Source organism: Idiotropiscis lumnitzeri, chromosome 15 (assembly GCF_059441095.1).
Source record: "Idiotropiscis lumnitzeri isolate Australia: NSW breed Sydney's pygmy pipehorse chromosome 15, RoL_Ilum_1.0, whole genome shotgun sequence".
NCBI lineage: Eukaryota > Metazoa > Chordata > Actinopteri > Syngnathiformes > Syngnathidae > Idiotropiscis > Idiotropiscis lumnitzeri.
Genome location: NC_142405.1, coordinates 14,005,338 through 14,018,473, shown reverse-complemented (window position 1 = coordinate 14,018,473; position 13,136 = coordinate 14,005,338). Strand labels below are relative to the sequence as shown.

The 13,136-nt window shown below is 45.3% G+C and overlaps 1 protein-coding gene across 1 annotated transcript; it reads left to right on the top strand.

Annotated features, from left to right (window-relative positions):
- The first annotated feature begins 8,729 nt into the window (after positions 1-8,729).
- LOC148323026 (ADP-ribosylation factor-like protein 4D) lies at positions 8,730-12,922 on the top strand. Its single transcript, XM_088317024.1, has 3 exons — positions 8,730-8,955; positions 9,852-10,436; positions 12,060-12,922. The coding sequence occupies exons 2-3, from the start codon at positions 9,993-9,995 to the stop codon at positions 12,222-12,224; spliced, it is 609 nt and encodes a 202-aa protein (XP_088173150.1). The 5' UTR covers positions 8,730-8,955; positions 9,852-9,992; the 3' UTR covers positions 12,225-12,922.
- Positions 12,923-13,136: the final 214 nt, after the last annotated feature.

The window sequence follows — 13,136 nt, the reverse complement described above, 5'->3', positions numbered from 1 at the left end:
AGTCCCTGTTCCGGCGGAGCACGTCCTGCGTCCGCCACAAGTCCCTATCCCGGCGGAGCACGCCCTGTGTCCGCCATCAGTCCCTGTTCCGGCGGAGCACGTCCTGCGTCCGCCACAAGTCCCTGTTCTGGCGGAGCACGTTCTGTGTCCGCCACAAGTCCCTGTTCTGGCGGAGCACGTCCTGCGTCCGCCACCAGTCCCTGTTCCGGCGGAGCACTCCATGCGTCCGCCCCAAGTCCCTGTTCCGGCGGAGCACTCCATGCGTCCGCCCCAAGTCCCTGTTCCGGCGGAGCACGCCATGCCTCCGCCACAAGTCCCTGTTCTGGCGGAGCACGTCCTGCGTCCGCCACAAGTCCCTGTTCCGGCAGAGCACGCCATGCGTCCGCCACAAGTCCCTATCCCGGCGGAGCACGTTCTGCGTCCGCCCCCAGTCCCGGTTCCGGCGGAGCAGGCCCCGCGTCCGCCACAAGTCCCAGTTCTGGCGGAGCATGCCTTGCGTCCGTCACAAGTCCCTGTCGCGGCGGAGCACGCCCTGCGTCCGCTACCAGTCCCGGTCCCCGCTGCGCCCGGCCCGCCGCGGCTCCAAGTCCCGTTCTCGGCGGCGTCCGATGAACCGCCGTCGCCTCTCGCCTCTGGCCCTGCGGTGCCAGATGAACCACCGCCACTTCTCGCCTCCGTGTCGGCGGCGTCCGACGATCCACTACCGCTCCAGATTCCTGCCTCAGCGGTGGACGATGACCAGCCGCCGCCTGCCGCCCTTGCCTCGGCGGCATCCGACGAACCGCCGCCGCTCCACGTTCCTGTCTCAGCGGGGTTGGAGGACCAGCCGCCGTGCCACGTTCCGGTCTCGGCGGGGTTCGAGGACCAGCCGCCGCTCCACGTTCCTGTCTCGGCGGGGTTCGAGGACCAGCCGCCGCTCCACGTTCCTGTCCCGGCGGGGTGCGATGACCTGCCGCCGCTCCACGTTCCTGTCTCAGCGGGGTTGGAGGACCAGCCGCCGTGCCACGTTCCAGTCCCGGCGGGGTTCGATGACCTGCCGCCACTCCACGTTCCTGTCTCAGCGGGGTTGGAGGACCAGCCGCCGTGCCACGTTCCGGTCTCGGCGGGGTTGGAGGACCAGCCGCCGTGCCACGTTCCGGTCTCGGCGGGGTTGGAGGACCAGCCGCCGCTCCACGTTCCTGTCTCGGCGGGGTTCGAGGACCAGCCGCCGCTCCACGTTCCTGTCTCGGCGGGGCTCGAGGACCAGCCGCCGCTCCACGTTCCTGTCTCGGCGGGGCTCGAGGACCAGCCGCCGCTCCACGTTCCTGTCTCGGCGGGGCTCGAGGACCAGCCGCCGCTCCACGTTCCTGTCTCGGCGGGGCTCGAGGACCAGCCGCCGCTCCACGTTCCTGCTTCGGCGGGGCTCGACGACCTGCCGCCGCTCCAAGTTCCTGTCTCGGCGGGGTTCGACGACCAGCCGCCGCTCCACGTTCCTGACTCGGCGGGGCTGGACGACCAGCCGCCGCTCCACGTTCCTGACTCGGCGGGGCTGGACGACCAGCCGCCGCTCCACGTTCCGGTCTCGGGTGCGCCCGGACGTCCGCCTGAGTGTTCACGGGTGGACTTGTTGATCGGGCCTCCCGGACGCCCGCCTGAATGGCCCCGTCGGGACTCGCTGGTCTGGCCCCCTGGACATCCGCCAGACCGGCCTAGTTCGCGGGCCTTGGTCCCGCCTCCCGGACGTCCGCCCGAATGGCCCCGTCGGGACTCGCTGGTCTGGCCCCCTGGACATCCGCCAGACCAGCCTAGTTCGCGGGCCTTGGTCCCGCCTCCCGGACGTCCGCCCGAATGGCCCCGTCGGGGCTCGCTGGTCTGGCCCCCTGGACATCCGCCAGACCGGCCTAGTTCGCGGGCCTTGTTCCCACCTACCGGCCCCCTTCCGCCCACCCTCGTTCTTGGACTTGGTTTCATTTTTGACTGTTTTCGTTTGGGACGTCTGGAAGCCGTCCCTTGAGGGGGGGGTACTGTCATGACCCGTGTCTGCCACGTCAGTGTTTTTGTTGTTATTTTCTTCCCTCCTTCCTGCCATGTGCCTTTTGTTATTGTTTTCATCACCTCCCTGCCATGTGCCTTTGTTATTGTTTTCGTTCTCACCAGCTACGCACCTGTTCCTAGTCATCATCACGCACCTGCTTCCCATCTGCTCCCCTAAGTACCCGGACTATTTAAACCTTCCAGACCGACAACGCAGTGTCGGGTCATTACCCTGTTTGCCTCCTGTTGCCACGTCACCTCGGACTCTCACGACTTGCGCTTCGCTCCCGTTGTTGTACTTGTCTTCGTTCCCTGTCCGCCTGGCTCGTTCCCGTCTCGTGTTTGGTCCTTGTCATCGTCCAGTTAGTCTCGTTCAGTTGCCTGTGTTGTTTCTTTGCCCACGCCCCGTTGTTCGTCCCCACCAAGCTCCACAATAAATCTCCTTAAAGCTTCACCTACCCCTGCTTCCTCGCTTCTTGGGTCCACCTCCTCATCGCCGCAAGGCGACTCCTGACAGTATTCAAGTAGTGATTCTGTACCACTTAGCTCTCCCCGGAGGTACGTGAAAGAATCACAATTAAATACATGGAATTATTGCAAAATTCAAAACATAAAATAGGATATTTTAGAAGTAAGCGTGAGAAACTGTTCTTTTTATTTTTTCATAATTCACTACAGTACCGGCACATGTTTTCCTTTGCATGTCAAGTACATTTTTAAGCACAGTTCAGTTGTATTGAACTTTTATGTACAGTATTTTGTATCCAATCTTTGAGAGCTTTTTATTTAAACATTAATTCAAGTGTGAATTTTTTATTTACCTTTCATGTGCAATGCATTTTAATGAAATCATAATTTATGTATTTTTTCCCTCCTTCTATCAGTGTTATTATGCAAACTGTGCCTTATGTATAGTGGCTTACATATATAAAGGTATAACCTTTAGGAATAAAACCTCTGCCTCATTTATGAGGAACAATAAGATCAGCTTTTTTTAGGTGGTACTTGGCGTAAAAAACACTGTTTCAAAGTATAGTACAATATCATAACTGACAATAACTTCCAAATGATTGCTACTGTACAAAATACTGCGTTAGTTTATGTTCCAAGCTTGGTTTTGTACTCAAGTGTTAGAAGTAAAGTATTGTCATAATTTAGGGATCGTATACTTGCTGCTTGTCTCTAGCCAGCCTTCGATCCAGAGCACTCTGACGTCGTCTGGCCTCCCAATGCATTGCTGACATCTTAGACAGCACCTGGAAGACGTTTACAGGACATCTTCCCATTACTGATCTTTGTCTAAGAGGCTTACTTTGCATTCATTCACATGGTATTGTATGTTTTGTGGAAGAAGGCAAACAGTTAAATCGAATATTTGCTTTATTTACATTGTTATATGTTTTTTTTTTAATTCACTCAAAATGCTTTCCAGTCACTTCATCCCCCATTCACAGAATGATTAAGAGAATATGCCATATTGAGAATTGAACCCGGTGCTCTGTGCACCTGACAGCTGCACCTCATTTAAACAGATGAAGAAAATATTGAGTACAGAATTATTTTTGTCTCTAAAATAGATTTCTGAAGTGTAAGTCTATTGTGACAACCTCGCAAGGAGTGTTAGCATGTCTTTGAGAACTCTGTCTGTCTTCATTCCTGTTTTCTTCTCTTGTGACAGACCACATGCCAATGCAGCAACTCGCTGATATTTCAAAACAACTGCATATGAATGTACCAGCTCAAATGCTTTTCAAAAGTCAATGACGGAAACACAGAAGAAATAGTTGGCATTACATTCCAAACATCACTCAAGTCATCTAATTGAATATTGCACATTATATTATGAGCTGCATCATGTACCGTAATTAAACTGGTTTTAGTGAGACCATCTTGCTTACACTTAGTAACTACCACCAAGCAACTCCCAACAAATAAATAATAGCAAATACTCACCAAGCTTGTTGGTCTACAAAGCGAAATATTCCAGCCTCTATGAGATATTGGTGGAGTCTGAAATTGTCGTGTTGCTTTACTCCACTCCTCTTTCTCACCTCTATTAGTGGTTTACTGGCAACTTAATGCTCTCTTCGACTGCTTTGTTTGAAAGGAGAAAGACGGGTGGATAAATCCTTGCTGCAGCTCACTGGTAATTGTACTAGCCTGCCTTTGTAACTCTAGTTGCATATCATGTATCGAAGGCCACCAAAGACTGATTGCCAATGTGGAGTTCACCCTGACTTCTTTGTAAAAACATTGTATAACGTTTAAGGACTGTTTTTGTGTATGAAATATTAAAAATAACGTTTAAAATGTGTGCGAGTGTGCGTGTGCGTGCGTGCGTGCGTGCGCGTGTACGCGCGCGTGTGTGTGGGGGTGTGCATGCGTGCGTGTGGGTGCGTGAGTGTGTGGGGGTGTGCGTGCGTGGAGCATTCTGTAGTAAATCCAGAGAATAACTCAAAGGCAGAGTTGACCACTCTTATACTGTTATACAGTTTTCACTTGTCGGCAGTTTGCTACCTTTTGAGTCATGTTTTTAGTGGGGCCCCCAAGTAACAGTACACTGCACATATGTTTTATTTTTTCATGCCAACAAGTGTCAAGAATGAAATTTCTGCCTTCTCAAAAATCACCTATTTTCATTTAGTACCCCAACATGAAAAATACTTACTCGCTATAGAACTATAATTATTTGCAATGATATATTGTAGCAACCCTGCTACTGTCTTAGGTGGATTCTTTCCAGAGTTCTCTAAGCTCTGACTCTCTGTGAGGCCGTGAAGGTGTTTGTGTATAAATTTATTTTGAATGGATTAATGAGCCGTCAACTAATTGACTGATCGGTTCAAACCCTTATGGGTACATCGTTGGGCACGTCCTGTACAACAATCCCTATAACACCAACAGTTGCATTGGGCACGTTCATGGGGAAGAAGAAAGAAAAAGAAAGAGACTAATAATACAGAGACGAATAAGCCCATATAAGGTAAGCAGATTTGAGCAGTAAATTAACCAGTTAACGATGTTTAAATAAACCTCTGCCGTTAGCGTCCCTCCCGCAGCAGTGTCATGCACCGATGCTTTTTTGGGCCGGGGTCAGTGGCCGTCAATTTTTATGAATAAGGCCATAGGGTCGAGGCTGATACAGTACAGAGATTTTGGCTGAAGGGCGGGGGACTGCCCGACAAAAAAGAGGCAAGTGCCCAGCTCAGCAAGCAGCCATAGGCAAGTGTAGCACAAGGGCTTGGATGAAGACACTTAAGAGTTATTGTTCATCACACACAAGGGAAGCATGGGTCGTTTTTCTCACAATTTTGTCGACTTAGTCAGGCTGAGGGAATGAATATGATGAAAACCTCAACAAAAAGAGTCAGGGGCCTTTAACTTTACTTTTACCTTCGCTGCTGGATACTCTAACCGTGTGTATGTTTATCGACATTGGATTACAGTTCAAATTGAAGCGTTCTAGCGGCTTTTATCATCCCAGATGAGATATTGGGATATTTGTAAATTACTGTCGGGTCTGGCAGGCGCCGTAGGCAGGGTTGAGCATACACAATAGTAGAGCTGCTTTGCTAATGTCTAATTGCCAGGATAGGAGAGGCCTCTCCAACCACTCTTGGCACACCTCGACCTATCCCAGTGCTTCTCAAATAGGGGGGCGGGCCCCCATGGGGGGCACGGTGCGATGCCGAAGGGGGCGCGCGTGAACCTGGGGAATATGCTTTTTTTCCACCGTACGACAATAAAGTGTAGTTGCACATCCACTAAGGTAGATGGCAGTGGCACTCTCATTGCCCATTGTACAGTGGAGAATAAAAGTTTGTTTTGGAACCGAAATGCTCTCATTTATAGTTGCAGCGGAGAGTGGGTGGTGGGGTGGGGCGTGAGATGTTTTCTTCTTTCGGGGGGGGCGGGGCGTAACAGAAACTAATTGAGAAGCACTGGCGTAATCGAAGGTGCGTTGCTTTCAGAGCTGGGCACTTGACCCTTTTTTACCAGTCAGTCCCCCGCCCCCTGGCCGCTATCTCTGTACCCTTGTGGCCTCGACACTCTGTGCTTATTCATAAAAATGATCGGCCCTCCGACCCCATGTAAACACAGACAAGACAAGATGAAGTGGCGCCGGTCCTCCTGCTAGCAGGTCTCTTAAAAATGACCATCAAGCATCAGCATTTAAGATACGTAATCAACTCAAGACTTATCATTTTTTATCCCATTATTTAAAATTCCATACTCCACCATATTCCAAATAATTATACAAATTATGTTTTCTCTGGCTAATGTAAATAGTACACACAAAGGGCACTCATCATAATTTCCTCAAGTGTTAGAAAATAATTGTAATGTTTTTACACAAACCTCTCATTGATATAACAGTATTTTTGTCCAAAATAAAGTTTTTTTTTTTTTTTTCAAATGCACTGTTCTTTATTATCATTTACAGCAGTGTTTGAAGACATTCTGTAGGTTATAAAGAACTGAAAATAGTCATCTGTAGATGGGTGCACTATTTCAATCCAAAACACCTTGACAATACAATTTTCAATTGAAGATAGATCCTTATATTTGATAACAATGAAATTGTGAGTTTTTGCAATCCTCTGCTTGAATATATTAGTAGGATAACAACCTCTGTTGTGTGTGTTTTTTTCATTTTTTTTTTCAATATTAATCATTTACAAAATGGCCGTGGTTGCATAACCACTTCTGCCATCTTGGAAATGGATCAAGCTCATCTTGCATTCAGGGAATGAAGATGTAATGGCAGCAGAAGAGGTGAACGCTGTTGGTCCGGTCAAGGTCGAACTGTTGCAGCAACATGGAGAAGAAGCACAGGACTGCTTTGTAGTCTTCTCTCTGGATATGTTCAATTCTGTTTATGACACATCATTTCCAATTCTCATTATTTTTATCATGTAGAAAGCTCTTCTCTAAAAAGAAGCACTTTTTGGAAGAGGCCTATCTTATTGCAATAAAATGTTTTCGTAGGAGGTCTGCACTCAACGTTTATTAGCTATGTTTTGTATGGGTATGGAGTTGCCTTGTTTTTTTTTATGTCTGTTTTATCTTCACCATTGATATTGTCATTGTGCACATTGTGTGCTGCTGATGCAACACTAATGTCCCTATAGGGGAAATAAAGACATTCTGATTTGGATTCTTTGATTCTGATATCTGGTTGCGGGATAACGAAAATTGGATTTTTAATGATTTGTGGAAATTAGGAGTAAAAGTCAAAAGTTCAGATCTCTTCTGCCTTTCATTTTAAAATGCAACATCAGATCTTAATGAAAGTACTTTGGTTGGCTACCTTGGGTGTTATAGTGTGCTTCAGCTGTGGTCTTGTTGCGCGATAATGAAAACGGAATTTATAATCTTCTTTTTTTTTTAATCAGACCTTGTAAAGGTTAACTGTTCAGATTTCTTCCTCCTTTTATTTTGAAATTCAACATCAGATATTAATGGTAGTACTTTGGTTGGATACGTGGGGTGGCGTAGTGTGCCCCAGCACTGTTCTGGTTGCGGGATAACAGAAACTGAATTTTTAATGATTTTTTTTTTAATCAGGTGTGAATGGCCTGACCGCAGTGCTGTATATGCCCAGTGGAAGGCACAGTTGTAAACATGAACAAAGTCTAAAACATCGGCTATTATCTTTGGTGGTACTGTGGTGACGTCTTGTGTTTAAAAAAGACAAGTTTAAAGTTCCCCTTCACAGTCACACGTGCAAGGAAGAAGTGCTTTTGCACATTTGGACAATGCGCAAGAAGGTTTCGCATATACGTCTTTACCTCTTTCTATTTAAGTCTTTTCATCTCGTGTCATGCTCAGCAAGGTTGAAAAAAATGAAAAAACTAACAAGCCTATTTGGCAAAGTAAGGAGCAGACAGAAGAGATGTGAAAAGCAGGGCTCCGGAATCACTTTTTATATTTTATTTTATTTTTCATTTATTTAAGATTTTAAAAAAAAAAAAGGAAAATATTTAGAATATTTAGCTGTACACGCTGTAAATCAACATGAGAAGTAAATGTTTATTATTTATAAATGTAAATTTCACTGTACATAACTGTTAAATGGACCAAAGTGTGGAGCAGATCGTTGTAACTTAAAAATATTCAAGAGTAATAATTAACAAAAATAAATAAATCATCAATGGCCGTACAGCAAGTAGATGAAAACTGAACTCGCACTGTCTTATTAAATTTTAGGGGCGAAGTGCTACTACCAGTTGTGGGCAGTCTGGAGTCCTGAGTAAAAGTAAAAAGTCATCAGATGAACAAATACTCAAGCACAGATAACTATATTTAAGTACAGTGACGAATTATTTTGTAAATCTTTGCTACCCACCACTGTTTTAAAACCTATATTTTTACTTTTCATTTGTTAAAAAAATAATGCATTACCTTACCTATGCACTTTCTTTTAGAAACGACAGATGGTGCTATTGCTATGCTTTATTTTTTTATGCCGTAATGCGCTTCCGCTGTCAAAATATGAATCTGAAGTTTGTCTCATTAAAAAAGTCTGCACGTTAACCCATGACGTACCGAAAGTACTTATTCGCGGCAGCATTCGCTCCCAAAATAAGATAAAGAACGAAACGTGTGCAGCAAAGGCTTATGTTACTGGGACCTACCCTAAGCTGTGTGACGTTTGATTTTTTTTTCCTTTGTCGGCCACCGTGCACTAGTTATTTAAGAAACTGGTGGGGGCTGGGGGGCGTTTTTTGGGCGGTGCTCCTTCTTCTTCGCTTCAGTCTGTCACTTTCTCAGCCACACGTAAGCAACCGGCACGGTGCGCTACGTTACCTACCGTTGCTTGTCTTCTAACGCTGGATTAATGGATTGCGATTTTTAATTGAAGACTTAATTGGGTATTTATAACTGAATAGTGCCGTAGCAACGAACCATTGTGTTCAAGCTGTGTGGAAGTGCAAGAAGGTGAGTTTTGCAATACACAGTCGGGTCTCGTTCGTTTTCTCCACATCGAAAGCTGGAAGTTTACTTTGAATTGAAACAAGCATTTGGTTACTCAAGTTAACTTAATGTTAGACACCTGGTCCAAATTGTCATTTCTCCCAACCTTTGTCTGTTAACTTGCTTTTTCACCACCCTGGAAGCTCGCCTTGAACTTTAAAACCACAAACCACGTTTTTATCGAAAATAACCGTTTGTCTCTGCAAAGTTTTTTTATCTTTTCTTTTTCATTTTTATTTTATTACCGCCGGTATATTAAGACGCAGTTAGGGCGAGTAGACATTTGTTTTGCAACCCCCACTAAGAAGTCTGTTGTATTTCATCATCCGTTTGTTTTAAGGACCAGGTATAAACTTGCAATAGGGATTGGCCATACGGGACCTTTCTTAAAATTTTAAAATTGTCATCGCTCTAAGTAAGCTGACAAAACGGGCGATGTTTTTTTATTTTTGGCAGTTGTTGTTTTTAACTAATAGCAGATCGTTTTGATGAAAGGATAGCACGTGAAGTTCTCGACCAAAAGCTGTGTTTTTTTATGCGAGTACATGAAGTTACAGGCATTGTTGCGTAGATAATTAATTTCAAAGGCTCTCCATGCAACCATGCATAACCCAAGAAACGTGATGACAAATTGAGGTGGATGGCAATTTCAGCCGTGATCCAAATTAGGATTTTTTTTTGGCCCTTTGAAGTCCTCACCCTTTGAGTACTGCACATATTTGAACGTTCTTTCATCATTTATACACACTTTGACTTCGTACCGTAGCACATGTGTAGATAGATTTGGGAATCTCTAATTGGCCAGCGCTCTTTTTTACACGCTGTCTCATGTGTCCCTCCCCCACTCTTTTCTCCTCCAGGCCTCCAACAACTGAAGCTACAGCAATCTGCTGTCCCCAGGCCACACAGCCCTTTCCATCCCTCCACTCTTGCCCTCCCAAGGAAAGTCAGACAGGAGTGGAAATCTCAGGGTGGATTCTTCCACTGGTCTGGACAGAAACATGGGCAACCAGTTTACAGACATTTCCCCCAACACCACATTCCTCCCCAACCTCCAGTCCTTGCACATTGTTGTGATTGGTTTGGACAATGCAGGGAAAACCTCGCTCCTCTACAGACTCAAACTTCGAGAATTTGTTGAGACAATCCCCACCAAAGGCTTCAACATGGAACGTATTAAAGTGCCCATAGGGAATTCCAAAGCCAACACATCGGCTTTCCAGGTGTGGGATGTTGGCGGTCAGGAGAAATTGAGACCTCTCTGGAAGTCGTATACTCGGAGGACTGATGGCCTAGTGTTTGTGGTGGATGCAGCTGAGGCTGAGCGTATGGAGGAAGCGAAGATGGAGCTTCACAGGATCACTCGGTCTGCTGAGAATCTAGGGGTGCCTGTGCTGGTTCTGGCAAACAAACAGGACCTGGAATCAGCTATGTCAGCTTCAGAGGTATTTTATGGTTTTCTTTTTCATGAAGTTAGCATTGCAGTGATTGACAACCTTCATCATAAAGCAATGCTTTTTACTGCATGATGGTGGGCGACAGGTTAGCACGTCCGCCTCACAGTTCCGGCCTTCCTGTGTAGAGATTGCATATGTTCTCCCCGTGCCTGCATGAATTTTCTCCGGGTGCTCTGGTTTCCTCCCACATTCCAAAAACATGCATGGTAGGTTAATTGAACACCTTAAATCAAGGGGTAGGCAAATCTTTTGATTGGCGGGCCACAATGGGTTCTAAAATTTGACAGAAGTGCGGGACCAGGAGCCGATGGATGGAATATTTTGGTAACCTCACCTCAGAGAGAAGAAAAATACATTTCATTTTAAATGAAAGTGAACAAAAGTATTACAACAATATATATGTCTTTGAAAAACCACAGTATTTAGAAAATAAAACATTAACAAGGTTTATCCATTTAATTTTTTTCAAGTTCGGCAGGCCGAATTAAAAGGTTTAACGGGCTGCATGTGACCCCCGGGCCGTAGTTTTCCCACGCCTGCTCTAAATTTTCCCTAAGTGGTTGTGAGCGTGAATGTTTGTCTTTGTGTGCCCTGCGATTGGCTGCCGACCAACTGAGGTTGTACCTTGCCTCCCGCCCGAAGACAGCTGGGACAGGCTCCAGCACACCCACAACACTCTACTTAGATAATGGGTTGACGGATGATGTGAATGACCTGCAATGAGTTTAGCAATTCCATTTTATAGGGCAACATTTACACCTGCCCTGTGTAACATTAGCATATAATGTAGTTGATCATATATCAATCATGACAATTATCACCAAGTTTAATGTTCTTTTGTTTTCCCTCAGGTCCAAAGATGATAGACACTTTAAACAAAAAAACTTGGTGGCTCAAATTTCTAATGGGATAAATATTGTAATGTTTTAACCATTTTGTATGCAAATGTGAATGACCAGTGGTCTCTTCACGGTTTTTGACGTTTCATGAAGTAATAATTCCATGCCTGTTTTTCGGTGTTTGCCACGTAAAGTTTAAAACCTCAAACACAAGTTCATTGAATCTCAAATTGCGTGACCATTCACTCACCTCTTTTTCCTGAAATAAGACAACTTATTTTTTTTTCCACAATTGGAGACATTTTGCAGGTGTCCGATTAAAATGTTTCAGACACCCCTAGGTGTAAATATGCCTAGAATCAGGAATTACAACTTTGTCCTTTTTTAACAGCACTTTTGAAATAACCTGTTTTGGGGTGTGGTTTTATCTCATGCAAATGAGCCACTGCTTGCCAAATTCCCCCCTCCGCCCTCTGCAAGATCTGCCAGCACTGTTAGGACTTCCATGATGGGTGGATGACCAGGGGTGGACCTAGGTGGGTTCTACTTGCGCACAAGCAAGCCCTGAGTCTGATACTTAACTTTGAAACTAAGAAAAAAGCAAGTACAGGGTTAGCCCCAAAAACATTAAAAGCATCAATTTGTATTTTGACATCTCATCACCAAGCCGCCAAATTACACATGCAGCCAACACATCACCAAATACAAATTTGTGATCACAATTTTGTTACCAGTATGTGTCTAATCCGGCTAATCTTGTTCCCTCTCTCAGGTGGAGAAAGCGCTGTCTCTCCATGAAATGAGCTCATCCACACTTCACCACACACAAGGCTGCTCAGCGCTGGACGGTCAAGGCCTACAGATGGGCCTGGAGAAACTCTATGAGATGATCCTGAAGCGGAAGAAGATACTTCGACAGAGCAAGAAGAAGAGATGAGCGGGATGATTTTGCTATTGGTGCTGTTAAGACGTTGATGGGAATGCAGTTGTATGCGGAGTTTTACCATGGAAAAAATGTCACTAAATGGGAGGAATCTTGCCTATTTGTTGAACTGGGATGCCATTTGGCAAAAGTTGCTGGCCACAGGGTGGCATCAGCTCTTGAGCACTCCTCTCTTTCCTCATCTGACTGTTCAGGAGACTTGCCTTTCGATAGGGACAGACTAATTTGAATATGTGCAATATATGATGAACACTCACTGACACACTCACTTCAGTGTTGAAGGATATATGTTTTTTTTTTCCCAGTAGTTTGAAGGTCACTTTTGTTCACATTTATTTATGTTGCATGTTGTCACCCAGTACACAGTTGGGAATATTTCTGGGGGAAAAAAGCAACATCAGTGAGAGGAAATGTTACTCTTTATTCTAAGAAACTTGAAACTGTTCAGTATTTGGAACGCTGGCTGACACCTGTCATAAAAAACAAACATGACATTTACTGACTGCGGCGGCAGAACAGAGACATGAGGACTGGCTATAGTCATCCACGTTATTTTTTTTTTCTCTCCACTCTTTGCCAACGTTATCACAGCTGGGTGTTATACGGGATAGGTTTGGTTTCTTTGTGAAAACAATTTCTTTTTTATATCTTGTTTTGTACAATGTGGGAAATGTAATAAATTATTGATTGAATTTGGTATTTGCCAGAGTTGTCTCGTTGCGGTTACATTGTGTTCTGTTAACCTCATTCAATTTATGTTAAAGTTTGAGTTGAAGACCACTCATCAGGTGATGACATTTGTTTTCAGGACAGTACTCTACAGAAAGTATAGATCACAGAAGGGATGAATGCTTTCCAATGTTTTTTTTTCCCCATCAATGAGCGGCTCATATAATCCGGAGAGAA